At 45.8% G+C, this 25,539-nt stretch overlaps 1 protein-coding gene across 1 annotated transcript in view; it reads left to right on the forward strand.

The window, feature by feature from the left end:
* Positions 1-25,539, forward strand: part of CPS1 (carbamoyl-phosphate synthase 1) — a 123,907-nt gene that overhangs the window by 16,041 nt on the left and 82,327 nt on the right. The window contains exons 2-12 of the mRNA XM_077829747.1: positions 1,929-2,038; positions 6,223-6,367; positions 7,227-7,316; positions 8,373-8,429; positions 11,112-11,204; positions 15,147-15,236; positions 17,319-17,447; positions 18,825-18,931; positions 21,153-21,294; positions 23,771-23,848; positions 25,383-25,481. Coding sequence (XP_077685873.1) covers positions 1,929-2,038; positions 6,223-6,367; positions 7,227-7,316; positions 8,373-8,429; positions 11,112-11,204; positions 15,147-15,236; positions 17,319-17,447; positions 18,825-18,931; positions 21,153-21,294; positions 23,771-23,848; positions 25,383-25,481 — 1,140 coding nt within the window. The remainder of the gene's footprint in view (positions 1-1,928; positions 2,039-6,222; positions 6,368-7,226; positions 7,317-8,372; positions 8,430-11,111; positions 11,205-15,146; positions 15,237-17,318; positions 17,448-18,824; positions 18,932-21,152; positions 21,295-23,770; positions 23,849-25,382; positions 25,482-25,539) is intronic.

A 25,539-nucleotide genomic window follows, 5' to 3' on the forward strand; every position in this document is an offset into this window, starting at 1 on the left:
TACAAAGTGTCTTGATAACTTATATGTCCCCTGTAGCACTTCTGAGGGAAGAAGGCATGCAAACTGCAGTAATCAGAGACGACACGCCCACAATACCATACCTAGCCATCTCATTCCTGTTCAGCACAGCAGGCATAAGCTGTAGAAACCATGAATGTGCTCTAGATGGATGTTTTTACCTTGCTATATCAAGTAATTTTAAAACAAGGCAAAGTACCTATGATGACAAGAAAGTTTCTTTGAAAGTGATGGACAAGTGACAGAAACACTTAGTATCAGTGCTACTCTAGCAAAACGGTCACGGCAGTTATAGTTTATATCATAGTTATCCCAGAGGCCTGCAGTGGGGTCAGCTGCCTTCAGAGTGCCACCTTGTGGCCAGAGGTACCTCGGCTGTACCCTACCTCATTTTCCCCCTTCTTGCACTCCATGCAGTGCAAAGGAAATTAAACATTCCCTACTTGGTGTCCAGTTTACTCAGTCCTCCGGTCCACTGGTCCTGCAGGCCCCAATCTCAGTTCAGTGTCTCTCTCCTGATAATCTGAAATACCACAGTCTTCCAAAATGGATCCCAAACTCACGCAGTCCTCATGTCCGTTTCAGCGGGGCACAACCCGCTCCTGTCTTTCTGCTTCCTGACACCTCCCACCTAGAATTTGTCCTTTCCCGCAGGTGCCTTTCCCCCAGCTGAGTCAGGGCCATGCAGGAGCTTTCTTAGGCCAGGGCTATAGTAAAAAGTTAGGTCAATCCAGCTACATCACTCGGGGTATGAAAAATTCACCCCTGCAAGTGACGTTATTAAGCCGAACTGACCCCTGGGGTAGACCGTGGAAGGTCAATGGAAGAATGTCTGTTGACTTAGCTACCGGCTCTCAAGGAGGTGTTTTTACAACAGGGACGGGAGAACCCCTCCCATCACAGGAGCAAGCGTCTGTGCTGCACGGCAGCACGCTACAGCATTTTGAGGGAAGACATAACCTTACTCTCTGCTGGTATAGCCAGAGATTCATAGCTTCCCCCCCGCAGCTTACTGGAATCACCTGATTCCTCTCAGGTGTGACTCACTCTGTAATCAGGGTTGGCTAGCCCCAGCCTTCCAGCCATTAAGGGGCGAGCCACCCTGTTGCAAGGCCTCAGTGATGCATGGGACCTATTGTGCTAAGCGCTCCCTAAGACAACCACTAACTCATTGAGGTTAGGAAGAAGCTCTCCCTGGGGACCTGTTATTCCATAAATATCTGCTGTGGGGTCTCTTGCATCTTCCTCTGAAACATCTGCGGCTGGCCACTGTCTGAGGCAGGATGCTGGACTAGATGGACCAAGGTGTGATCCAGTCTGGCAATTCCTATGCACTAAAAGCTGGACCTGTGAGGCATTTAGCACTGTGACCCAAATCCCGCAAACCACTTAGGCACATGCTTAATTTTAAGCAGATGAGTTATCCCATTGAAGTCCAAGTTAAGCATGTGCTTACGGACTTTGTTGGATTGGGGCCAACATGCTCATTATCTTGTCAGATTGACCCCCGAACAAACATGTAGTAAAACAATGACTTGCCTAAAGAGTTTATAACCTCGGTTAATTGCAAGATACAGAAGGAGGATGAAATGAACAAACAGTCTGGGTAGGCAGGGGCAAAATGGTCCAACAAGCAGGGTTATGTCTAGCCTAGCTCTGTACTCAGTTTAACTTGTCTCCCACTTAGCTGTTCCCAACTGACTGTGCTCTGTAAGAATCATGGCAGAAGGAGGCATCTGAAGGGGGCTAAGGTAGTAGACAATTTCTTGGGGATGAGGGAATTTGTGCTTTGCATCACAAGTGCCGTGTACCTTGGATGTTTTCCTACTAACCTCAAGTCTTTTCCCAACTTTGGGGGGTGCTCATTTAAAATACAGATCTGAGTGTCATCATGTAACTTGTTCCTCTAGGCACAGACGGCAAACTTGGTGCTAGATGATGGAACGAAGATGAAGGGCTATTCCTTTGGCCATCCATCGTCCACAGCTGGTGAAGTTGTCTTCAACACTGGTCTTGCTGGGTAAGGCAAACACAAAGGATACATAAGTAGGGATGCTTTTTGTAATGCAGCACTAAGCTGTGGAAAAAAGATAAACAGCTGCCTGTTCATTATTATTATTTATTATTAAATTAATAATAATGCATTGTTTGTATTACCATAACGTGAAGGAGCCCTTGTCATGGACCAGGACCCCATTGTGCAAGGTGCTGCACAAATACAGAACCAAAAGACAGTCCCCTACTCCAAAGAATTTGCAATCTAAGTATAAGACAATAGACAACAGATGGCTATAGACAGACTAACTGGGGTGTACAAAGAAACAATGAGACAATATTGATCAGCATGACAAGCATTGGTCAGTAGCTTAACTGTGGTCAAGTTTTTTGTGTGCATCATGGCAAAGGAGATTTTGAGAAGGGATTTGAAGGTGGAAAAAAATGTAGTTTTGTGGATATTTCTGGGGAGCTTCTCCCAAATGTGATAGGCAGCATCATGGTAGAAAGCATAAAGGTTCAGTGGTCACGTGGACTTTCTGAACATTCTATCATGCCATCCCTATTTTGCAAACTGATAACTAGGGTAAATCCCTTCACTCAGCTTTGAAATGCAGCCACTTCTGTGTTGAAACGTGGTAACAGCTTAATGGCACACAGCAATAAATTGTAATATACTGGCCAAGCGTGTCTTCATCTCCCTTGAGTGGCTAGGTCCCATATAGTGGTATATGAGTCTGCTTCTGTCTCTAAGCCAATAAAGCACATCCTTTAGCTCAAGCAGTAGAGGCTGATGCTTTCAAATCCACAGGACCCAAGTTCAGCCCTCCCAGAGGTTCTGTCCAGGGGCATTATTACAAGTGGTGACTCATACAGGGATCAAAAATAGAATATCAGGGTTGGAAGGGACCTCAGGAGGTAATCTCGTCCAACCTGTAGCTCAAAGCAGGACCAATCCCCAATTTTTGCCCCAGATCCCTAAATGGCCCCCTCAAGGATTGAACTCACACTCTGGGTTTAGCAGGCCAATGCTCAAACCACTGAACTATCCCTCCTGTTGAGCTCTGAGCCCCTCATCTAGCAGGAGTGTGTGATGCTCACAAGCATGTTGGGACTCTTTGTCCAGCTTCAGCGTAGAAGCTCATGAGTCTGCGATAGCCTCGGAGCTAGTGGACCTGGTCAATCAAACAAGATCACTGGCCACCTTTTCTGCAGGATTGTCCAGATGAGAAAGTCAGCCATAGTGCAAACTTGCTTGATACAATAAGATCATTAGTGAGGAGCAGCAGGCCTCAATGGGAGGGAGAATCAAGACTTTTCTGAGGTAAAATTGAAGCTCAAGGTTTCAGTGCAAATCTTTGTGCACCTGCTCCACTCTCCCCAAACTCTGCTCTTCCTAACTGGAACAAATACCGCAAGATGGGTTTTTAAATAGTTCCATTGGTGAGAACACTAAATTACAGCCTAGGAAATCTGTTTGCAAAGTTTTGCATCACAAGGCAATTAATTATGTTTTTCGACAGCACTAATTACTAGCTGTGTTAATATACCTGCCAACAAACAACTGTTTAATATAGATCAAAATGATGGAGGGCACTAGAGTTCTCGTCCCTGTGATAGATTATGGGTAATAAATCTTGTCACATCGCAAAAGTCAAGCAACACCTGATGGATTAATTTCCCTTCAACACTGCAGCTCAGCAGCAGGAGCTGGATTTAGTATTCGTTTACTGACGATACGCAGAGGACACACTCAGAAGGAATGGCCTGTGCTGGGGGACAGATGGGGAAGAAGCAAAATATGAGGTTAAGGTTTATTTTACTGTCCATGGGCATAACCTCATCCCAAACAACTCTGGTTTTGCAGGACTGTCCCACTTTGAACCCAAGCCCCCTGTCCTGGTTGAAGTAGAACATTTTCCATATTGAGTGGCACTCACAGCCACATGTACGTTATGCATGGTGTGTGCCATTGGCAGGGGCAGAGTTCAGAAGGGCAGCGGCTTCAGCCCAATGGGAGTGCACAGTGGCCGCAGGAGCTCAGGGCTGGAGAGCGGGACCAAACCAGGGTGGACTGGGCTGGGAGGCAGGGGCTGAGCATCGTGCAGACTCGGTGGATGAGGTGCTGAGCCCAGGAGCAGCAGCAAAGATGGCTCCCAGGGATTGGCGTTGACCAGCTGCGTCCCGCTTTAGGGTGGTAGGAAACCCTGACTGCTATGGAAAAGAGAATGTGGCGGGGCGGGGGGAGGGGAGCAGGAATTAAACCTTGCAGTGTTCTCGCAGGGCACAAATGTGGCTGGGTTTGTCACAAACAGGGATTGCTGGGCAGAGAGTGAGACCTCATAGCTCTCAAAGTCCCAGAATAATTAAGGCCTCAAGTATCCAAAGGAATCCATTCACCCGTGGATTGACTTTAATGACACTGTACCAGGATAAGGGTCTGCAGGAGTAGATAGACGTCTTGGCCTTAAGTCCCTGTCAGGCACAGGACCTGGTCAGGGTAGATAGCAAGTTACTAGTGTGGAAGTGAGTGTGCTAATGAGCTGATGTAGTGTTGGCATAGGAGTGACTATGCCAAGACCTCTCGTAAGCCTCTGAGCAATGCCCTGTGTGAACTGAATGTTACTAGAATCCTGACTATGTTCAGACTGAGCTTGTGAAAATTAGTACATGGAGCCATGTCTTTTCAATGACAAACTGAACTCTTGAGTTGTCACTTAACATTACAGAGAAGGAATGCTGGAGAGGTGTTTGAATTTTACATGATTAGAAATGGCTGACATTTTGGCGCAGTTCAAATTTTTTGACAAGGCTTTTTGGTGAAATTTTTGAATTTTGGTGAATGTGATGATTTTTCACAGAAACGTTCACAAAAAATTCAACTAGTTGTATACAAATAATTTCATTTGAGAAGAAAAAAGCAGGAAGAATTGAAAACGCTTTTGCAAAAGATAAATAAGTTCCCCTTTTTTTCCCCTGAGATGTTTGCTCCCTTTTTTTGTGTTTGTTTCCCATGGATATTCTAGCGGAGGAAGTGATTGACAGGAATTTACAGAGATCAGGCAGGACTTGTTGTGCAAGCCCTGAGAGGATTGGACCCTGATGCTTCTTTAGTTTTTGTGCCATGTGTGTCATTCCTTGTGCCATTCCTCCAAGCTATAGGAGGCATTGTGCATGCGTTAAGGGCATTATGTCCCAGTGCAGAGCTGTGCCTGTATGTCACAGCCAAACCCAGTGGCTTTTTTTCAATGTTTTTTGAATACAAACAACACACAAAGGTTAATTACATTGGCACTGGCATTAATGAAGGATGTTTGGTAGCGTAAACAATCCAATAGGCAGGAGAATCTCTCTCTCTCTCTATATATATATCTCTATATAGATATATATATAAGGCACATACTATATGTGCCAAATGTATGCATACCATGCATTTACTATAACCATATGTTAACACTGAAAACCTCATGCATATTTAACCAGAGCAAGAAATATATTTCCAAAAGCAGGACAAGCATACCGAGGAATATTTCATGGACTTTGTTTAACTGACACGTCATTTCTCTTAGTTGGCTAGAGCACTCACTCGTCTGTATCAGCCTGCAACCATTCTGGCTTTTGTAAAGAGTTTTCCAGTGTTTGACAATTAATCTTTTGGCAGTGGGGCTGGCGTTCCATAAAAATGTTTCTTGCAAATTGCTGATATCTGGTAAACTGTGGGAGTTTCCAATTACATACCATTTAAACAACAATAATAATACATTATGCATATATATAGGGCAAATTCATCCTGAAACACCCAATGCACTTGGGAAAGTATACGAAAGGATAATTTCATCCACTGCTGAAATGCAGCCATTTCTGGGGTTTAAGACAGCAATTATTTAACAGTTCACAGCTACAGGACATAGAGAAAGTGAAGAACTACTTATTCAATTGGAGCTGCAGAGGGAAATGTAGGCAGAGTGCAATTATCTGATCTGTAAAATGAGGCTAAAAATGTTCCAGTACTGACCTCATAGAAACCTTTAGATTTGAGTATCAGTTCAGCAAAACATTTAATCGTGTGTTTAAATCTATCCCTCCTTGGGAGTTTTCTCCAGACTCAGCATTCCCTTGTATCTGGGAGTTCACTGCTGGCTGGTTTATGTTGGCTTTTTCACTCCCATCCCCATGCCAACAGTTGTCTGTTGTTTGTTTTTAACTCAGGTACTCTGAAACCCTGACAGATCCCAGCTACCGGGGGCAGATTCTCACAATGGTTAACCCCATTGTTGGCAATGGTGGGGCGCCAGACACCGCTGCCTTGGATGAAATGGGCCTCAGCAAGTTTTTAGAGTCTGATGGAATCAAGGTAATGGCAGCAGCAAAATCAGGACTGGACAAACTAGTCCAGTGGAGACCTGATTTAGAAATACAAATCCGTGGGGTGGATGGGAGTTTACTGACATCTTTCAGGCTCATCCTCGGAGGGGGGAAAGTTAGATGGAACTTCCCAGAAACATGCAGAAGATTGTTTTTTTTCCCCTTCATCTTTATTTCTGGTGCCTCAGATATGATTTTGTCTCCCAGAGGCAAACTGCCATAGAGAGATCAGATCATGGCAAGAGAGAGCCATCTGAGCACACAGGCCGTCTTTACTGAAGAGATTGGTGAGGGTCAGACTAGATCAGCGGTTCTCAAATTTCATTGCACCATGATCCCCTTCTGACAACACAAATTACTACATGACCCCGGGTGGGAGGAGGCCGGAGCCTGAGCTCTTCCGCCCAGGGCAGGGTGGGGCAGGACCAGAGCCCTGCCGTCCCAGGCTCAAGCCCTTGAGCTTTGGCTTCAGCCCCAGGTGTTGGGGCTCAGGCTTCGGCTTCAGCCCTGGGACCCAGAAAATCTAATGCTAGCCCTGGTGACCCCCTTAAAATGGGGTCATGACCCACAGTTTGAGAAGTGCTGGACTAGATGGTCTAATGGTTCCTTCTGGCCTTTAAAATCTGAATATCCTTCAGCAGGACCATTTGACACAGCAAGGATTACAGTTTTGCCAAGCCGCTGTTTAGAGTAGGAACATGAGGTGTACTTAGCAAGTGTGCTAGTCAGCACAGGCTTATAAACACTTCTAGTGTAAACAAAGATAGAGGTGTGTTAAAATGCATCAGCTGTACATGGTGAATGCTTCCACTAATCACAACTCATTGTCCCTTCTTTTCTCTTTGCAGGTATCAGGTTTGCTGGTGCTGGATTACAGTAATGAGTACAGTCACTGGCGGGCAGTCAAAACTCTGGGACAGTGGCTGCAAGAAGAAAAGGTGAGAGATCTTTGGGCAACCAGACCGTATACTTGACATGGAATATCTGTTCTGAGGAAACTGCTAAGTGACTCCTTGAGTAATGGAAACCAGGAGAGAGAGATTCTGGTTTACAGTGAGCGACAGTTCCTGTCATCAGACCTTTGGTTTGTGCTGACAACCCCCCTGCTCTCTTTAGTTTGCACTGGGCTTTTTCTGGGTTTCCTACTTCTGAGACAATGAGGAGACACGGACAAGACTAACTAGGAGAAATGCTCATTAAGTGGGGATATTTGGTTCTTTGTTTTTTCACGTTAGGTTAAGTTTATCCTCACTTCAGTTTCTCTCCCTGCCCTGTGCGATTACTCTCCATTACTTTCCCTTCCAACTATTTCTCTCCAAACTACTTCAGTGTGTGCTGCTACGAGATCAGGGGTCTGCTCATGTAGGCCCAGATCCTGAGGCCACTCACCCCAGTGTAAATTGGGAGTAAGTGCACTGAAGTTCATAGAATATCAGGGTTGGAAGGGACCTCAGGAGGTCATCTCATCCAACCCCCTGCTCAAAGCAGGACCAATCCCCAATTTTTGCCCCAGATCCCTAAATGGCCCCCTCAAGGATTGAACTCACAACCCTGGGTTTAGCAGGCCAATGCTCAAACCACTGAGCTATCCCTCCCCCTCAAGTTAATTGAGTCCCACTGATGGAAAACCAGGGCCACACTCCTGAAGTCAACGACTTCTTGTCAGTGGAGCTATATCAGTTTACATCAGCTGAGGACCCATCCCCCTGGTGTTAGGCCAGAACAGGGCTCGCAGACTAGACAGAAAGGCATGTGCCACACAGGTGTTTCATTGTACAGGTACCAGCTGCCCAGCACAGCACCTAGATACTTTGCTATTTCTGAGAGGGGATGTGGGGAGGGGAGGGAATGTGCAAAGGAGAGAGAGAGAGGGAAAGAGAAGGAGAAGTGTGTCCTGGGACTGTCTCTCTCTGATAGGCTGCCCAGCAAAGTGCAGTGTCTGTAATATTCCCCTGGCTGTTCTCTGACCGGGCTCTCTTGTATGTTTCCTCTAGGTGCCTGCTCTGTGTGGGATTGACACAAGGATGCTGACTAAAATAATTCGGGGCAAGGTACGATCCCCCTCCCTGATTCCAAGTATATTAAACCCAGCCTCATCCTGTGCTTTCCCTAATGGCTGAGAGAACCACAGACAGCCGTTGGTGGCCGTGGGGCTACGCGACTCACGCTGCTCCTCAGGACCCTGCTCTGCCAAGCACTGTGCACTGCACGCACTCTGACCTGCCAGCCAGAGCACGGCTCCAGATGAGAGTCCCCCGTCTGCCACCCCATATGACGCCAGTACCCCGGAGTTGAGGCAGAACAGGAACTCCCCAGCTGTCCTTGAGCTCTTCTCCTCTTGGCTTCCCGCTCTGTACAAGTGGGTTAGGACAAAGCTGTGCTGACATAGGTGCGGGCTGGGGGGAGAGGGGTTGCTACAGCCTGAGGGAGACCCAGGCAGGCAGGTGTGGGTGTGTGTGTGTGTGTGTTGTGGGTAGGCAGAGATGGGCAGACCCCAATACAGGCAGAGAGAGAGAGAGAGCTTGATGGGTCTCCTTGCGTCTTATTTCATATTAGACCCTCCAAAGATGAGGCCGATTACACCTTTTTGGGGCTAAGCCTTTATTTTCTTTTTTTATGGCCATTAGTCCTATCTGGTTTCCCAGCACTGATCCTTGAAGGACATGTGGAATATTACGTTACTGGAGGGAGGTTAATGGCAAGGTACATTTCACGTCTTGGGTAAAACAATGATCAAATCCATCTGGAATGAAGATCATTGTGCCGCTGAGGCTTTTCTATTGCTCTTGTTTGGGGTTTTTTTGGTTAAGTGTTTGGGTTTCATGATACAGTCCAAACCTACATTCCCTCCACCCAGCAGTGTATGAATGACCTAACTTGAATATTTGCACAAATGAATACTAAGGAAAATGCCTGTTTTTGTAGACAGAAGACAAGTACTGTTGAATATAGTATGTTTGTAAATGGAAATACATTTTGTACTTCCTTGATATGTATCCCTTAATAGATCAGTGCTGCTTTCATCCATAGTAAATATGCTTTCTATAACCATTTGCTTAGCTTACACTGTACAGTAGTAATGCGCATTATGTTGGACTCAGAGCGATATTGGTTTATGTTTTTTAAAAAATGCATCATGTTGCCTTTTCTCCCACTAATCTCAGTCAGGATGAAAAACTAGCTTAGTATTTCACTCTGTGTGTTTATAAATGTGAGATGAGGAGAGGGTTTCAGCATGGTCAATGCATAAATGAACAGTAAACCTGGGGCACCATTTCATTAAGTAATCCAGTGTCAAGGTAAGATGCTGTGCGTGTGAGGTGGTGGTGGTGGTGGTGGGGTGTTGTAATCGGCTTTTCCAGAGCTGCAAGGCAGTTTTCAGAGCTCCCAAGTGGCTGTCTCTTGAAGGTCGTACGGGCCTTTTCAACTTCTGCCCCATATAAACTTCACCAAAGCAGCAAATGTGAGAAGGGAAAGAGAAGTCTCCTCAAAGCCCCAGAAAGAGGGCAAATTAGACAAGAGTTTGTTAATGGCATTGTACCTGAAATGAGAGGAGAGAGACTCTGCCACCTGTGCTCACATGGGGGCTGTCCCTGTCCCACTGTGGCTATGTGAAGGAGTACTTGTGGCACCCTAGAGACTAACCAATTTATTTGATCATAAGCTTTCGTGAGCTACAGCTCACTTCATCCGATGCATACTGTGGAAAGTGTAGAAGATCTTTTTAAGGTATTTTTTCATGCTTTGTGTGTATACAAAAAGATCTTCTACACTTTCCACAGTATGCATCCGATGAAGTGAGCTGTAGCTCACGAAAGCTTATGCTCAAATAAATTGTTTAGTCTCTAAGGTGCCACAAGTACTCCTTTTCTTTTTGCGAATACAGACTAACACGGCTGTTACTCTGAAACCTGTGGCTATGTGTGGTGTATGATGCTAGGTGGTGTGAGTAAAGGTAACAGCTTCTAGCCCTTCTAGTGCCTGCCATTGTCACTTACCCACAGTTTGCACACACTGGTGTCCATGAGACTGGGGTTCCTTCTTGCTCTAAGAATAAGGAAAGGACTGCAATGTCTCAGGTATTAGTGTGTGTGGCCTGGCTATGGTCCAGCTGTGCACGGGAGTACCTTTGAAGCCTGTATGGAGTCCCATTGTGCACATTAATGTGGGGATACAGAATGTAAAGATGCCATGCTTTACCATAGGAGTTTGAGGAAGGGATATAAAAACACCCCCTTTCTCCCTTTCACTTTCCTCCTACCATGCTGAAAGGTCCAGCCATGCCTCCACTGAGAAGAGAGGATGTAACTCCCTGTGCCTGACACCAGAGCTGCTCCTGCAGTCAGCCAGAGTGGTTGGCAAGAAGACGGCACGCGGGGGAAAGCATTTAAGGTGCATGCTGGATTTGGGAATGCTCCCAGACCTGCAAGCCTGCCATCTTGGGAGCTGAATTCTGATCTCCCCTGAGTAGCAATCCACCTTGCTACCACTAGACAGCTGACCTAGCCCCATATCCACTGATTTTATTGCCTGCTTTGCCTCCCCCAAAATATAGGGTGTTTACCTGCTTTTGATACTGGTGAAGGCTAGCAAACTTTTGAAGTTGTAATGTTAAACTAAAGTCTTGGAGCAGCTGTTCTACTTCCTACAGATTTTTGTCTGTCAGCACCTGCGCCACTGTTTGCAACTTCTTGTTTGCTTGCACTTAGCTGTCTAATGCTTTGTTTCCACAGGGCACAGTCCTGGGGAAGATTGAATTTGAAGGTCAGCCTGTGGAGTTTGTAGATCCAAATAAGCAGAACCTGATTGCAGACGTTTCAACCAAGGTGAGAATTCTCTCTCCAATGTGGGTGCTGTACACTTGATTAATAAAACTTCTCCCCATTTGCCCTAGAGAGTTTCCTTTTTCCTTATCATAGTAAACACTGCGTGTTCATCGGTAAACCATTGTCACTTGACTATGCAGTGCTTCTGCAAACTGTACCATGCGCCGCAGTGCTTCTGCAAACTGTACCATGCGCCAAAGCTTTTGAGGATTACCCATTAATGACTTTAAGACTGCAGAAAGAGCACCCCTTTAGTCCTCTGCTTGGAGCTGGGGCCATTAGAAGGAGTACTGTGTTGAGTAGGAATGGTCTAAAAGTTAGCCTAGGAACTGGCAACACCAGATAGGGGACTGAGAGAAGGGTGAGACCAAGTTGTAGTAGGTGGTAGGTATCGCCATGGTGAATGGGGGTGATTTTCACACCGTGAGAAGAATTTTCAGCTGGTGGAAAATGTGATTTCTCTTAAAGGAATGTCAGTGAAAAGTTGGAAATCCCAGAAAACTCATAATCCTGATGGATCACTCTCTTCCAGCACAGTTTTTGCTAGTTTGGTTGTAGCAGTCAGCATTTTTGTACTGGACAGGGATTTTTTTTCTCCCCAGGGTAGGTATTACCCATAGCTGCATACCACTGCTCTAGGTAGCGTATAGACCAGTAACGGAACACAGATTGTAACCGTGTTATGAGGGTCTGCAAACCATGTTCCATCCTAACAAGGTTAGACTATTAAACCAGTACGGGCATGCACTGATGTCATGTCTACACTACACTTTTTAACTGTGATATAACTGAGTCAATGGGCAATGTTTTTGTAATGGGTCCCTTGACCCTGATGTAGGAGTAGTGCAGACAGTCAATCTGCACAGGGCTGAAAGGGTAGCAGTCGGTGGCAAAGCTAGGAGTAGACATTTGGGTGGGCCCCAGTTTAGGGTGGACAGGCAAAGACAAGAGGTTTGATGTCACAGCAAATCATTTGCATTGCATATTATTATATTGTACATTATTATCTATTCTATAGCATCTATTTGAATACTTGATTGTAGGGGTAGATAACTGGGTGCACAGAAGAGATTTGAGTGCAGGGAGCATGGGGGCTGGACTGGCCAGTGAAGAAGGCGTGATCCCCACCGCCCCATGGGAAGCACAGGTTAAGCTGGGTCAGGCGGGCCAGGTGGAGCCTGCACAGGGCCTGGCTCTTAGCAAAGTAGTCTGGGGCTGGGAGACATTTCCAGTGTGGAGCATAGGCAGTGGCATGGGCCCGCTGGGCTACTCTGCTCCCTGCTGGTCATAGCATTCGGCAGATGGGCTGAAAGCCACCTGTTAATTAGCCAGGAGTTCCTGATCCACAACCACGCAAATGTTGGCTACTGCATTCACACAGATTTGGGTGGGGCTGAGTGCTAACTCTGTATCTGCCCCTGATGGCAGTGAGGAAGGCTGACAGGTCAGTGCTCTCCTCAGTTTCTGAAGAGCCCCTTATTGTGGCCTACTATGACAGGTTAATGCATGTTGGTTTTTGATTCCCTGGGGCATCTCATGAAATTGGTGAGTCCCTCAGATCAGGCACTGTACACTTCTCCACCAACTACACTGTATTTTTGGAATGAAACTTGACCATTCCGTACATGCGAATGTCCATCTGCCGTCAGCTGATCAAAACATTACAATAAAACCCCTCTCTGTTATTTCCGCCTCTTGACTCTCTTGGTAATGGCAGAATTACTATAAAGATACTGGAAATACCATCCATAAAAGAGATATAAAAAGATTAACACAGCTTCTGTGGTCTCATTATGTTTATAACTTCATTTTATAGTCTTAAAAAGCAACTTCACAAATAAAGCTGACAATTAGCTAAACTCTTCAATGGTGGTAATTACTGGACATGATGATCTATTTGCTAGCAAACAGCTATTTTCATGTAAATCAGGATGCAGTAAGACCAGGAGTTTTCTTATCAGTGGTACATTAGAAGTGATTTTTTTCTTTGTATGCTAGTGAGATAGGCTCTGTTTATGGAAGGTGTTTATGTAGGCCAGACTTGTAGACTTTAGCTGCCTTTTGCAGGGAGTTTCTGTAGAGATTATTATGCTGTTCATCTGAGTGTGTAATATTCAGATGCCCAGAGCAGATGAACTGTTTAACCATTTGAGAAGGTCAAGTCATTTATGTACACAAGAACCTAATCAATTGGACAGAGTAAAATCATTAATGCTGCATTGTTATGGTACCTGCAAGCCACAAATCCAGCCTCAAAAATTAAGGGTTTGGGGTTTTATTAGCGACCTGTATAACAGATTGTTCTGAATTACAAATTTCAAATCTGGATCTGAATTTCTGAAAGATTTAGCTCCAATGAAAGCTTTTTGTTCAGGCCCATTTCTAGTCCAAATAACTCAGAGTAACTTTGCCCTGTAATTAATTGTATGGGGAGTAGAACAACCAAAGAAAGTCACCCCCAGTGAAGCGTTTGCATCATTAGTGTTGCATAGATCCCTGTATATGTGAGCTGCAAGGAGCCAAAAGCCCTCTGGAAGCCTATTTAAAACTGTGGTTGAAATTTTTCAAAAGCGCTCAGGGGAGTTTGGCACCCAGTGTTCATTGACTTTCAATATGAGTTTGGTGCCTAATGACTTCAGGCACTTTTGAAAGTCCCAACCTACGTTATTAACTTGTTCGAACAAGCATATACGACAATGTCTGCATAGGTAGAAGAGCTGTAAAAAAGCAAAAACAAATTTGCTTTGCATAAATGTGGTTCTGCAGTTTACTAAGTTAAATTAAACCACTGTTTTATTATAAGATAATGTACCAAAGAGGCTAACAGGCAGATAACCCCTTTGCAAATCAGAACACAGGCATGACAAATAGTATTAGAAACTTAGAAGAAGATGGGGAGGACCTAGATCCACCAATGCTCTGCAGACTCCGGAAATGGATTGTGGGGCATGTTCCTACCAGATGGTATGATCTATAAATCAGTAGACACATCCCAATAGATTATCTCTGTTTTCAGTGCTGTAGAGGAAGGCTAATTCCTACCCGTCTTACTGTCCTATAGTGGTCACTCCATTAGGGGAATTCCTTCTTCAAACATAGCAATCAGTCACACACCATGCTTATGATCAGAACTGGCATAGAGAAGGACATGCTGTTGCCTACATTATAGAATCATTCAGCTTATCAAAACAATGCGCTACATTAGGATAAATGAGAAGAAGGGGGCTACATGACAGCAGATGGGAAAGTGTCTTGCAGGGAAGGAGTTGGAAAATACATAAAACCATCCACATCGGATAAACATGTGCCACTCTCAGTGACATTCTAGATGGGCTATTGGTCTGTACTGGTATGGCAAATTGTACTGATATTGTGGTGATTCTGTATTGTGTAGATGGAACATGTAGTGATTCATTCTGTTACATCCCAGCCTTATTGCAAGTGGAGAATCAAAGTGACATTGAAAGCATAATGGGTCAGATCCTGAGCAGGTGTAAATTGGCCTTGATTTATTAAAGTCAGTGGAATGACTCCAGTTCACACCAGCTGAGGACCTGGCCCAAGGTATCTATCACTGTCTGTCTCTAGTGCTACATCTAAGCCACAGCTCTTGAGAATTCAGTTGCTACTTTCTGTTAATGAGGTGAAACACAGAAAAGCTAGTCATTAACTATGGAAACAACCAGTTTCTTAGGGATCATTGTTATGACTGCAGTGAACAGTATATGAAAAAGCATTACACTTGTTTTTGCCTTTCATAACAAAAATTAACCTCTGTGGCACTTCCTGAGATTTCCTTGTAAATTGACTGGTAAATGCCAGTCATATCTGGCAGTGAACAATCAATCTGCTACCAACCTGTGTGCAAAACACCCTCACTGCATTTATGGCTTGTGGTTTGTCACTTACAGTAATTTATCTTTTTTCTAAACCTGTCAATAGGAAGTCAAGGTGTATGGCAAAGGGAATCCAATTAAAATTGTAGCTGTGGACTGTGGGTTAAAGAACAACGCTATCCGTTTGCTAGTAAAGGTAAGTCAGTGTTCTGTATCCTTCTCCTCCAGGGAGCTTCTTTTGCAGCATTGCTTTAGTACAAGACTGGCTGATTGTTTAGCTGTATCTGTCCCAGGGAGCATGCCACTCATTCTTACTGAACTTTCTATTTGAAAAATTGGTAGGGATCCATCCCACCCACTGACCTCCACCTCAATGTTTTTATTTCAGTATAATCCTTGTTAGATGACTCCCAGTGGGCTGAGTCATTCTTTGAACTTTACAGATGGTCCCTAAAGCTAACATGGTGGTGAAGAATAGCCATAAGGCAGCCATTGTGTCTGAATTCCATGAGAAGCTCTGTTGGCAGGAGACTGAGATGGTTTCATTGGGGGACTCACGTGTGAACTGAGGAGACTTCAAGGGATATGTCACTACCTGCCTAATAGCAACCAAGGAAGAATCAGCCCTGCATTGCAAAAAATTATTTAAAGCAGAAAACTCTGCACTAATGCTTTTTTTCTTGGCAGACTTTCTCATAATTGAGATATCGGCCTTTATGCCACACTAGTCCTTCATCTTGTTTCTCAGCAGAAGGAGTTAAGTTGGTGGCCTTCTGTTCTCTGAAGGAACTGGGACTCCTGATGTCCAAAATCATTCTCTGCTAATTCAAACATTAAGGCTGTAACAGAAAGCATGCTTTGCATTGCATCATGCAGCCGTTTTTGGTTACAGTTTGCACCTAATATTTGATAGCCTCATGACTGTTTTCCCCATTTTAAATGATTGGGCCAAAGGAAACCGTTTGGACTTCACAGAGGGTATAGCAAAAGGTCGGTGAAGCTAAAGAGAGAAGGTGGGAGCATTTCCAGTGGAAAAGGGTTTAGGAAGCAGTGTGGTACTAGGGAAAGTCAGCCCAGCAAAAGCCATCTAGAGTTGCCTAAGCAGCACAAATCCAAGATCAAATCGTAACCGATCCTTGCACTGTTTTCTCTGGATGACATGCACAACCTATGTGTGGTCGAAGAGAAGTCCATTGAACTAGTATTAACGGAAGGAGTGTAACTGAGCAGTTAAAGCAGAAAACTATACAACAAGACTCCTGGGTTTTATTCCTGGTATTGCCACTTACATGCTGGATAGCCTTGAGCAAGTAACTTTGACTGCGATTCAGCAAAACACTAAAGATGTGCTTCACTTGAAGCTCCAGTGTGGGCCCGTCGCCTGGGAGCCAAGAAAAGTCAATTGGACTATTCACAGATGTAAAGTAAAGCCTGTGCCTAACGACCAGATTCTTAACTTCAGTGGGAGTTAGGCGCCTAAATACCTTTGAGCATCTGTGCCCAAGTTACTTACTTAGGCTTGCAAGGATTAGATTTTTATCCGTACACGCCAGTAAATGTCGGTTTCACCATATGTACACAAACTGACAAAACAGGTTTCCGGAGAGAACAATCGACATTTCCAGCTAGGCAAAGGAAGAGAAATGCGGCTTGAGAACTTATTAGGGTTTGGTTTTAAGGATATTTACTTTGTCTATGTTGACATGTGCTGTTGACCATTTGTGTTTTAACGGTTACAAAACATTATCCTTTTGAATCTCAGCATCTACAATCATTAAATCATCATCTGATTCCTCACCAGTGCCTGAACCTCACATAATTCCTGCAAATGTGAAACTTTAAATTGATAAAAATAAAAAATGCTTAAAAATAAACATCTAGACTATCCATCAAAATGATTACGAAATTGAATTTTGCCACGCCTGTCTCTACTGAATCATGGTCTAACCTGCCTCCTTTTGGTAAAGAGCTGGGATCCTGTGCTTTTAGGTTAATAGGTTTCATGGGCTATTCGTGCTGTGACTGTGAAGACTTTAATGTCGTGGTGAACAGCTCAGTGACAACTATGAAGTCCTCAGTGGCCACAAGCTTGTTACACTGTTAAATACATCCCTAAAAGTAGAGATTTACCAAAGAGAGTCTATATATTGGCATGCAGGATTGGTTTTGGTGGAATATGTCTGCTGGGCCATAAGGGAGCAGTTAGAATGAACTCGCCCTGTAAGAGGCTAAGTTGACTTAAAGCATTTTCCTCCTTCCTCTTTTGCTTCTCTGCCAGCGAGGTGCGGAGGTGCATTTGGTCCCATGGAATCATGATTTCACCAGAATGGAGTATGATGGGCTTTTTCTTTCCGGCGGCCCGGGGGATCCGATGCAGGCACAAGAGCTGATTCAGAATCTTAAGAAGGTACAGCGTGTGCACTGGGGTCACTTGCCGGTGTTGACCTGATGGTTCCTTTAGGAGGACTCAGTCTTTTCTGAGCAGATCATGTATTTGAAAAATGAATGATCATGGAGCTAACGAGTTGTGTGCCCAAGTTCACCTCGGTCATTTTGCTAGTAGGATATATCCCTGTCTTGTGTCTAGTTAGACTGTTAGCTCTGGGCCAAGGATCTGCCTAGTCATAGGGTTGTAAGGTCTTTAGCACAGTTATAGGCGCTGAAGAAGAACTGGTGGTGTCTTGCAGAATACTCTAATGAGTCAGTACATATCTGTGTTGAAGTCAAGCAAGGCAAACGTGTACATTATGGAGCAGTATGGTTGTCCTGAGAAATATGCCCTTCTCTTCTAAATTATGTAACTTACAAATGGCTGGAGCATCTCAATTCCAGTGATGCGCGATGCCAGTGCTCATTCCCTGCGGCCCAGGAAAACAGCCTGAGTCACAGCTCTGGGCACTGGGGTTTTCTTCTGGAGCAAAGGAGAGAAGGAATCACACCTGCATATGCTGTAGAGAGGCCAGAGAGCTTCTGCTTGGCTGTGGCTGCCCCTGCCCTGAGACTGTAGTTGCTTCTGGGGGGCATGTTTCCTTGCTTCTCAGGGAGCAATCTCAGCAGATCTGCAGAGCCATGCATCCACTACCCGTAGTCATAGAGTTATAGAGCGTAAGGTTAGAAGGGACCACCAGATCATCTAGTTTGGCCTCCTGTATGTCACAGGCCACTAACAGCACCCCACACCCTGTGCTAAACCCAACAACTGGAATTAGACTACGGTAGGACAGCCCACAGGAGAGTAGACTGTTTTGCGCCACGGGCAGAGAATAGGAGGGATCAAGGTGCTCCACTGCCCAAGACCCCAGGGAAATGATTAAGTCAGATACACCCACGTACTCTTGGCATGTTGCCCACACCACACGCTGTAGAGGAAGGCAAAAAACCTCCAAGGTCGCTACCACTTTGACCAGGAACAAAGACACTCACTGAGTGGCCTCCCCAGATCTTGCCCAGCAGCACCACCACACCAGTTCCGCCGTATGGAGTGACCTCGAAACACCTGGATGAGGGATGTGATGGTGGGCGGAGCATTGACCCCTAGCTGTGCATATGTGCTGGGCACTCTGAATTTCCACCTGGGCATTAGCAGTGTATGAGAAACACTACCCTGGCAGCAAAGCGACTAGCTCATTTTTGTGTGGAATCTGTCAAGACAAATTAAATCCTAATTGAAAACATTGCATTTAAATGCGTAAAGAATAGGACTAGTTTGCGTTATTGCTGAACTTGGAGATTCACTGTTCCCATGGATTTCACAGTCGGGTTAATGAAAATTATCTCCGCCTAGGTCTTGAAGAGTGATCGCAAGGAGCCATTGTTTGGAGTCAGCATGGGGAATCTGGTAACTGGTATAGCAGCTGGAGCTACGTCCTACAAGATGCCCATGGCCAACAGGTATGACGACACTGCTGCTTTACAGAATCTGAACACATGCCCTCAGGACTGCAAAGAACCCAATACATCAATATTTTGCCTTCCCCTCTCCAATGTCCAGGATGCCAGATGAGTTGGGGATTTACATATGCTGCTGCATATCTGTCCCTCTTCCCATAGGTCACATCTCAACATGACCTAAGGGGTAGAGTGAACACCATGGATGCAGAATGCACATCTTTCTCCCTGGGTCAAGCACAGCTAGAAACCAGCAGTGTTCATTTGTGCACTATGCCTGCTGCTGGTCACTAATTAACATTTCCACTAGATCCCCTGCCAGCTTTGGCGCTCAGGTCCAAAGGATACTGCTTTAATCCTCCCTGCTAAATAACTCACTAGGAGAAACTGTGAATTTACATATGGCCAGTGGTGAGCTGGAGCCGGTTCGCACCAATTTGCTAGAACTGGTAGTTAAATTTAGAAGCCCTTTTAGAACCGGTTGTTCTAAAAGGGCTTCTAAATTTAACAGCTGGCCAAAAGTGGCACGTTAGGCGCCAACTCTGTGGGTGCTCTGGGGCTGGAGCACCCATGGGGAAAATTTGATGGGTGCAGAGCACCCACCGGCAGCTCCCCGCCTTGCCCCGCACCTGGCCCCAGCTCACCTCCTCCTCCTCCCCTGAACACGCCGCCCTGCTCTGCTTCTCCATCTCCCTCCCCCAGCTTCCTGCGAATCAGCTGTTCGGCGGGAAGCCAGGGAGGGCTGAGAAGCAGGCGGCGGCTTTGAGCTCAGGCCCAGGGAGGCGGAGGTGAGCTGGGGTGGGATTGTGCAAGGAGGGCCGCCCACACCGCAGCAGGTAACCCGGAGGGAGGAGGGGGTGCAAGGGATCCGCTCCCCATCCCAGCTCGCCTCCGCCTCCCTGGGCCTCAGCGCAAAGTCGCCGCCTGCTTCTCAGCCCTCCCAGGCTTCCGCCAAACAGCTGATACATGGGAAGCTGGGGCGGGGGTGGAGAAGCAGAGCGGGGCAGTGCGTTCAGGGGAGGAGGCCGAGGTGAGATGAGCTGGGGCCGGGCACGGGGCGGGGAGTCGGCACCTAAGGCGCCACTTTTGATGTGATCAGTGTGGGGAGCGGCTTCTCCCCCTGCTCCCCCCCCCCGCTACGCTCCCCCGCCCCTAGGAGCCAGAGGGACCTGCTGGATGCTTCCTGGGAGCTGCCCCAGGTAAGCACTGCCGGGACTCCCCACCTCGCCCCCCGGCAGGTGCCTCTGGCTCTTAGGGATGGGGTGGGCACCCACTACGGTGGCCCATGAGACCCTCCTACACAGTTCTGGGGGCAGTCAGGGGACAGGGGAGGGGGTGGACGGGGCAGGGGTCCGGGGGTGGGGCGTCAAGGAACGCAGGGGGTTGGATGGGGCAGGAGTCCCCGGCAGGGCGGGAGTGGGCTACGACCCCCTCGTGGGGTGAGGAGGGAACTGGTTGTTAAGTTTTTGGCAGCTCATCACTGCATGCAGCAGGCCAACCATGGCACTTTTACACTGGGCATTGTGTGCCCAAGAGATCAGAGCTGACCACCTTCAAAGATAACATTGGTACACCCTCCATTGCTGCTCCTGCTGGAAGCTGATTGCAGCTGCAATGGGATATCTCTGCTCAGTGTATTGCTCAGATTACAAATCTGACTCTGGACAGATGATGAGATTTTACCATTGACAGATACATTTGGCTTGTAAGTATCGATGCTCCTTTGGATACTGTCTTCTGTGCACTGTCTCCACCATACTTCTCAGCGGGCCTCTCTCTCAGCCTGCACACTGATATGACTCCATCGTAACCTGGATAGCAGTAACTTTATTTATTCGTTCCAGCAATTGACCTTGTTCCCCTAAATCAATTGTTCATTTCAAGGCAGGTTAGAAACTGTTTGTATGAGTTGGTCCAATGCTGCTAAAGAATATCACTGTTCGAATTTGATTTCTTGATCATTGTGGTTGTGATATTGACTATAGAAATCGAATAGCTGCTATTGCTTAGCTGTAACTCCCTCCTCCAGCCAGACCTTCTAAATTAATTTGTGTTGGGGAGATAAAGTATCTGTGTCATTCTGCAGGTGCATAATTAGAATGGTCAGTACTTTGCTTTTGCTAACTGCCATGCATTACTGTGATATTCTCCTCTTGCCCTTGATGTTCCGTTCCTTCCATCACCCACATCTCTGCCTCTGTGCTTTCTCCCTCTCTTTTCTTAGAGGTCAGAATCAGCCAGTTATTAACCTATTGAACGGACAAGCTTTCATTACTGCACAGAACCATGGCTATGCACTTGACAGCAACACCCTTCCTGCTGGCTGGAAACCTCTTTTTGTGAACGTCAACGATCAGACAAATGAGGTAAACACACTCTCTCCAGATACCTGCTCAGGCAATGGGTGAGACGGGAAAGATGGTCATTTATTTCACTCACTTGCATCACTCAAGCCTGCTTTATCTGCAGGAACAGCATTGCAGGTTATCCATCACGACCAGTTGTTCCCTAAGAAATCTTTTCTCTCTGTTTCATTATCTGATAATTACCTTTATTTGGTGGCACTGCTTTGTCAGCCGAATCGGTTACTGTGACCTGTGGATGACCACTTGGCCAGCTAAGCAAGCTGCAGAATCAGTGCAATGATCCCTTCCCACCTCTTGAGGTGCCCCAGTGTGCTGTATGGACACAATCTCTGCCCCAACGAGCTTACAGCCTTAATAGACAAAGTGTGGGAGGGGAAGCAGCGGCACAGAGAGCAATGACTTGTCCTGGGTCACACAGTAAGTCTGTGGACAAACAGAAATAGGAACCAGGCCTCCTGAGTCCCAGTTCGGTGCCCTATCCACTAACCAAGGCTGCCTTCTGTAAACCTGTGTTATTCTTGAGACTCAGAGAAATGCTGCTTAAGAGTAGCTGTTTAGAAAAAAACATTTCACATGGGTGGATACCTCCCTATCCCCTTGTATTAGCTCTTTGCTCCCACCCCACATCAAACTTGATAGGTTGGAAACTGCTGTATTGTACTAGTGTGTGTTCAAAATCCTTTTCTGGAAGACACTGTTAGCAGAAGTTTGTTTGCCAGCTGGTGTTGGCTCCAGTTCTGAGTAGAGCTGGACAAATAGTGGAGAAAAAAATTCCCACCACCGTTTGCTTCAGTGTTGAAATTAGTTAGCTTTGGCCTCATTCGCACACCCCGTTTTGTGTTCACTTTATATGAAGATTGGAGCAGTTAAACTTGGCTGGCAAAAATATTTGTGGAAAGCAAAATTCAGAGTCAGATGATCAAGAATGATGCCCCGGGCTGGGTCATCTGTGGGGGGTAAACTTACAACCTCTGCATCTAAAAAACACGAGACCCTATTGCTTGATCTAAAGAACCAGGTCTGTTATACTGGACGCAGTAGCAGACTCATAAACAGCTATACGTGGTGTAGCCATTAGAAGGGGACGAAGAGCCACACGATGTTAGCCCACATTCTGAAAACATTCACAGAAACTGAATTTGATAACCCCACGTGTAAGTTGTGTTCTCTTCTGTTCAGGGAAGAGAAATGAAACCGTGCGACCGATCTGGCCAGTCCCAGCTGAGCAAACCAATGCAGATACCAAATATTTATAATCAAGCCATGGAATAAAAATTTGGAAAAGACATATGTAGACTAAATAAAAATAACGAATACATTAAGGGACACTGTAGCCAGCTCATGATATTCTGTGACCAGAAGCAGGGCATAGCTCGCACAATAATTAACTAATTGTGAATTCTGTACTTTGTGGTAGCTATACGAAGGCCCCCAGCCAACAGCCCATCTCTCGCTTCCACCCTCACCACCATCCCAGGCTCTCTCCCTTTGTCTCCCTCCGCTCTCAACCACATCTCTCATCCCTGCTCCCACCCAGCACACCTTCGCTGAGGCCTACTTTGGCCCTTCCTCAGGGGAGTGGAGGTGGAGCCTGCAGTGGGCCCTCTCAGCGGCCAGGGCTTCTCATCTTCTACCTGACACGGTCACCTTCTCATGATGCAGCAATTGCTCCTTCAGACCTCTCTCATTTGTTGTCCCAGGGACAAGCTGCAGCCTGTGTCATGCCATTCATGAGAGAGGTCTGGTGCCTCCTGCTGCAGCTTGCTTGGAACTGCCAGCATCTGCGGAAAACCCAGCTCAGGCAACTCTCCAGCTGTCCTTGGCCTGGCAGAGTGTTCCCACTTGTCATCTCCTGACAATGGCCCTGGGAAGAGACAACCTGTGTCCGCTGATGCAGCATCCATAATTTGCCTCACAGTGTTGAATTACAGACACGGTGCCATGTCCAACCCTAGAATAATGAAACTGCCGACGCCGGTGGAGTTAGAGCAGGGATGTATTTGGCCCAGTGTTTTGAGCAGTACTGATATGAAATCAGAGCAGCAGAAGTAGTCATTCTACTTCAGCCGTCTCCAGGGTGACCTTTTACTGCTATGTGTCCCCTCCTCCCAGCCTGCTCCAATGTATCCCCCCCCACCACCTGCTCCAATGTTGCATCTGGAAGGAGACTAGCATATCTTCTCTGGTAAGTGGTTGGCAATCAGTAGCGCTGTTCAAAGCATTCGCTATTCAGTAGTGCACAATCCAATAGGTTACATGAGTACTGTATTGCCGGTAAAATGGTGAATGGCTCAATGCTTTAATGGATAAAACACTCTGTGAAGACTTGGAATGAAATAAGTTTCAACTCAAAGGCCTCAAAAAGCATACCAGCCGCTTGCCCTTCAGTGCCTACAGGGTTGCAAGCAGTAGCCCTCCTCTATCCCCCTCATTACCAGGTTGTCGTTGTCTAAGGCAATCTCTTTTATCCCTGCAGGGAATTACGCATGAGACCAAACCAATTTTCACAGCACAATTTAACCCGGAGGCCAGTGCGGGGCCAACAGACACAGAGGTACTGTACAGAGACTGATTCAGGGTTGCTTTGGGGGTGGCTGAAGGAATGCATGTAGAGTATAGAGCAGCTAATGGAAGAGCCCTGACAATCTTGATGCAGTGACATTCCTAGGTCCTGTTTTCGGAAATGTCAGGACCCTAACCAAGATCCCAGTCCTGCATAGACTTGCCTGCATTTGGTCTGATTCAAAGCTCATTGAAATCAGTGGAAAGACTTCCATTGCCTTCAGTAGGCTTTGGGTCAGGCTCTCGGGTGACTCCATTAACACGAGTAGCAGAAATCGATCTCATGTGCTTTGCGTCCTTGAGTGACTTCATTCACATTGATGGGGTTACTCATGTGCAGAAAGTTTCTCATGGGTTTAAATCTTTGCAGGACGGGACCCATACCCCTTTTACCTGAGATGGCTGTAAAAGAAAATTTTCTATTTTATTAAAAAAAAAAAGAAACCCAGATGCTTTTTTTGAATAAACCCCATTAACTTTCTCATACATTTTAGTTCTAATTTCAGATTTTGTAACTGTAGAGTTATATAAATGGATTCACACTCACTCTTTCTTGTTCTCCTCACTGAAATGAAACGTTAATCCCCCATCTGTGACTTCATGCAAATTCCGATAGCAACTGGTTGTGTAGTCTCAGTGAATGCCAAAACAGCAGTTGCAGGCAGTGGTGCAAGGAGAGGGCATGTCTGAACATAAATCTATTATTGAGTATTTCTTGGGAAAGGAAGCAGAAATAGTTGGAATTGATATGATTTTAATTGTAATTTGATATTGTTGATTAAATATATAAGTGAATCTCTTGGTAAAAATTCTTACCTGTCTGAGTGATCTGTGAATTGAAAAGAACTGAAAACCACCCCAGAATTGTCCTTGTAACCCCTTGTGCAGGTCCAGTCTTTGAATACTGTAGTGTACTGCATATGCTGACAGATTTAGAATGTCCTTGAAGGCGCACTGTGCCCAATCAGATCCACAGCTGGTGTAAATCAGTATAGCTCCACTGATCTGGTTAAGAGTACAATATTCTGATTTCTAACTTTTAACATTCATTCTTCCCTTGTACGTGTTATCACCCATGTACAAGTAAAGTACGTGTGTTGGGGAGGGTGGGTATGAGTGAATGAATTAATGGGTTCTGAGTAGCAGCCGTGTTAGTCTGTATCCGCAAAAAGAAAAGGAGGACTTGTGGCACCTTAGAGACTAACCAATAAATTTGTTAGTCTCTAAGGTGCCACAAGTCCTCCTTTTCTTTTTGAATGGGTTCTGTAGGCTTTCTCTCCCTATTCTCCCCCCTGATACCATCTTGCTTCCTTGAATATGGCATTACGCCAAAGATCATTATAGAAATTAGAAATATGGGGCCAGATTCTTGGTTGGTGTAAGTCAAAGTCATCTGAAGTCAATGGAGCTATGCTGACCTACATCAGCAGTGGATTGACCCATGGCAGGCCTGGTTTTTCTGTCTTTCATTCGTATTTATTTAGTCCTGGTTGGTCACTAAAATACATGTGTTTACCTTTACCCAGTTCCTGTTTGATTCGTTCATTTCGCTGATCAAGAGGGGAAAAGGTACAACTGTTGCCTCAGTGCTGCCCAAGCCCACAGCTGTAGCTTCTAGACTTGAGGTCAGTATATTAATGTTCTTTATTTTTAGCTGTCAGTCATACACCAGCTATAACTTGT

This window comes from Eretmochelys imbricata, chromosome 11, assembly GCF_965152235.1.
Source record: "Eretmochelys imbricata isolate rEreImb1 chromosome 11, rEreImb1.hap1, whole genome shotgun sequence".
NCBI lineage: Eukaryota > Metazoa > Chordata > Testudines > Cheloniidae > Eretmochelys > Eretmochelys imbricata.